The 941-nt window shown below is 63.4% G+C and overlaps 1 protein-coding gene across 1 annotated transcript in view; it reads left to right on the top strand.

Moving 5' to 3' along the window:
- Nucleotides 1-411: 411 nt before the first annotated feature.
- LOC103803227 (yjeF N-terminal domain-containing protein 3-like) overlaps nt 412-941 on the top strand; it is a gene marked incomplete at both ends in the record, with an annotated part of 2,260 nt that continues 1,730 nt past the window's right edge. Inside the window, one exon of the mRNA XM_009075770.1 lies at nt 412-520. Coding sequence (XP_009074018.1) covers nt 412-520 — 109 coding nt within the window. The remainder of the gene's footprint in view (nt 521-941) is intronic.

Below are 941 nucleotides of genomic sequence, written 5' to 3'. Positions count from 1 at the left end.
CCCTCCCCTAACCCGCGCTGGAGCCGGCACAGCCTGTTCCAGGTGAGCCAACAGATGTGAGCAATTATTGTCCCATTCCGAGCTCCCTCCCTGCCAACTCCCAGCTCGGCAGCGACGGAACAACCGCAGCATTGTTCGCTTTTACATAACAGCCCGAGCCCCACGAGCTCGGGGCTGCTGCCAGGGCCGTGCCTCGCACGGATCCAGCCCCCCCCGGCGGTCTCAGCCCCCCAAACGTGCCAGCTGTGCCCGGCACCAGCCCCGAGGCACCAGCCCAAGCCCTACAAGACCTCAACTTCTTTGCCCAGCGCCCCCAAATCCTCCTGCCCAGTGCTCTGGGGATGGAGTGTGGTCCCAAATCTAGGGTTGGGGGGACACCCCTGTGCCTTCACTGGTGCTCTCCCCCTGCAGCAAGGCAGAGGCAGAAGCCATCGAGAAGGAGCTGCTGGAGGATTATCGCTTTGGGCGGCAGCAGCTGATCGAGATCTGGGGACATGCCTGTGCCGTGGCTGTCACCAAGGTGAGGTGGTCAGTGGGGCTGGGGTCACCCCTCCGGGCTGGGGACACCCTAGTGGGGCTGGGGACACCCTCAAGGGCTGTGGGCATTGCTTCCAGCTGTCCGCCCACCCTCTTCTATCTCCTTGTGTCATCCCACCCCAACTGGTGTCTCCCTCCCACCCAGACCAAGGTGAGGGGACAGTGTGGCCGGGGACACCGCAATGCTCTGGCCCTGGAGCCTCTCCCTGAGTGGGTTTTTTTGCACCCTTCAACCCTACCCTTGACAATTCCCCTTTGGAATTGGGCTCAGCTGGAGCTGTGGGCCACACAGCCCTTGGGAGGAGGATGCTCAGCCCTTCCTGAGGTGTCCCCAGGGTGTCCCCCATGCCCTGGCAATGCTCCTGTTGCTGGGATCCCTGGGTGCTCGTGCTGTCCGTGAGGAA

Source organism: Acanthisitta chloris, unplaced genomic scaffold, assembly GCF_000695815.1.
Source record: "Acanthisitta chloris isolate BGI_N310 unplaced genomic scaffold, ASM69581v1 scaffold15085, whole genome shotgun sequence".
NCBI classification, from domain to species: domain Eukaryota; kingdom Metazoa; phylum Chordata; class Aves; order Passeriformes; family Acanthisittidae; genus Acanthisitta; species Acanthisitta chloris.
Note: the sequence above shows the minus strand (reverse complement) of the source record. Positions and strands in the feature narration are given on the sequence as shown.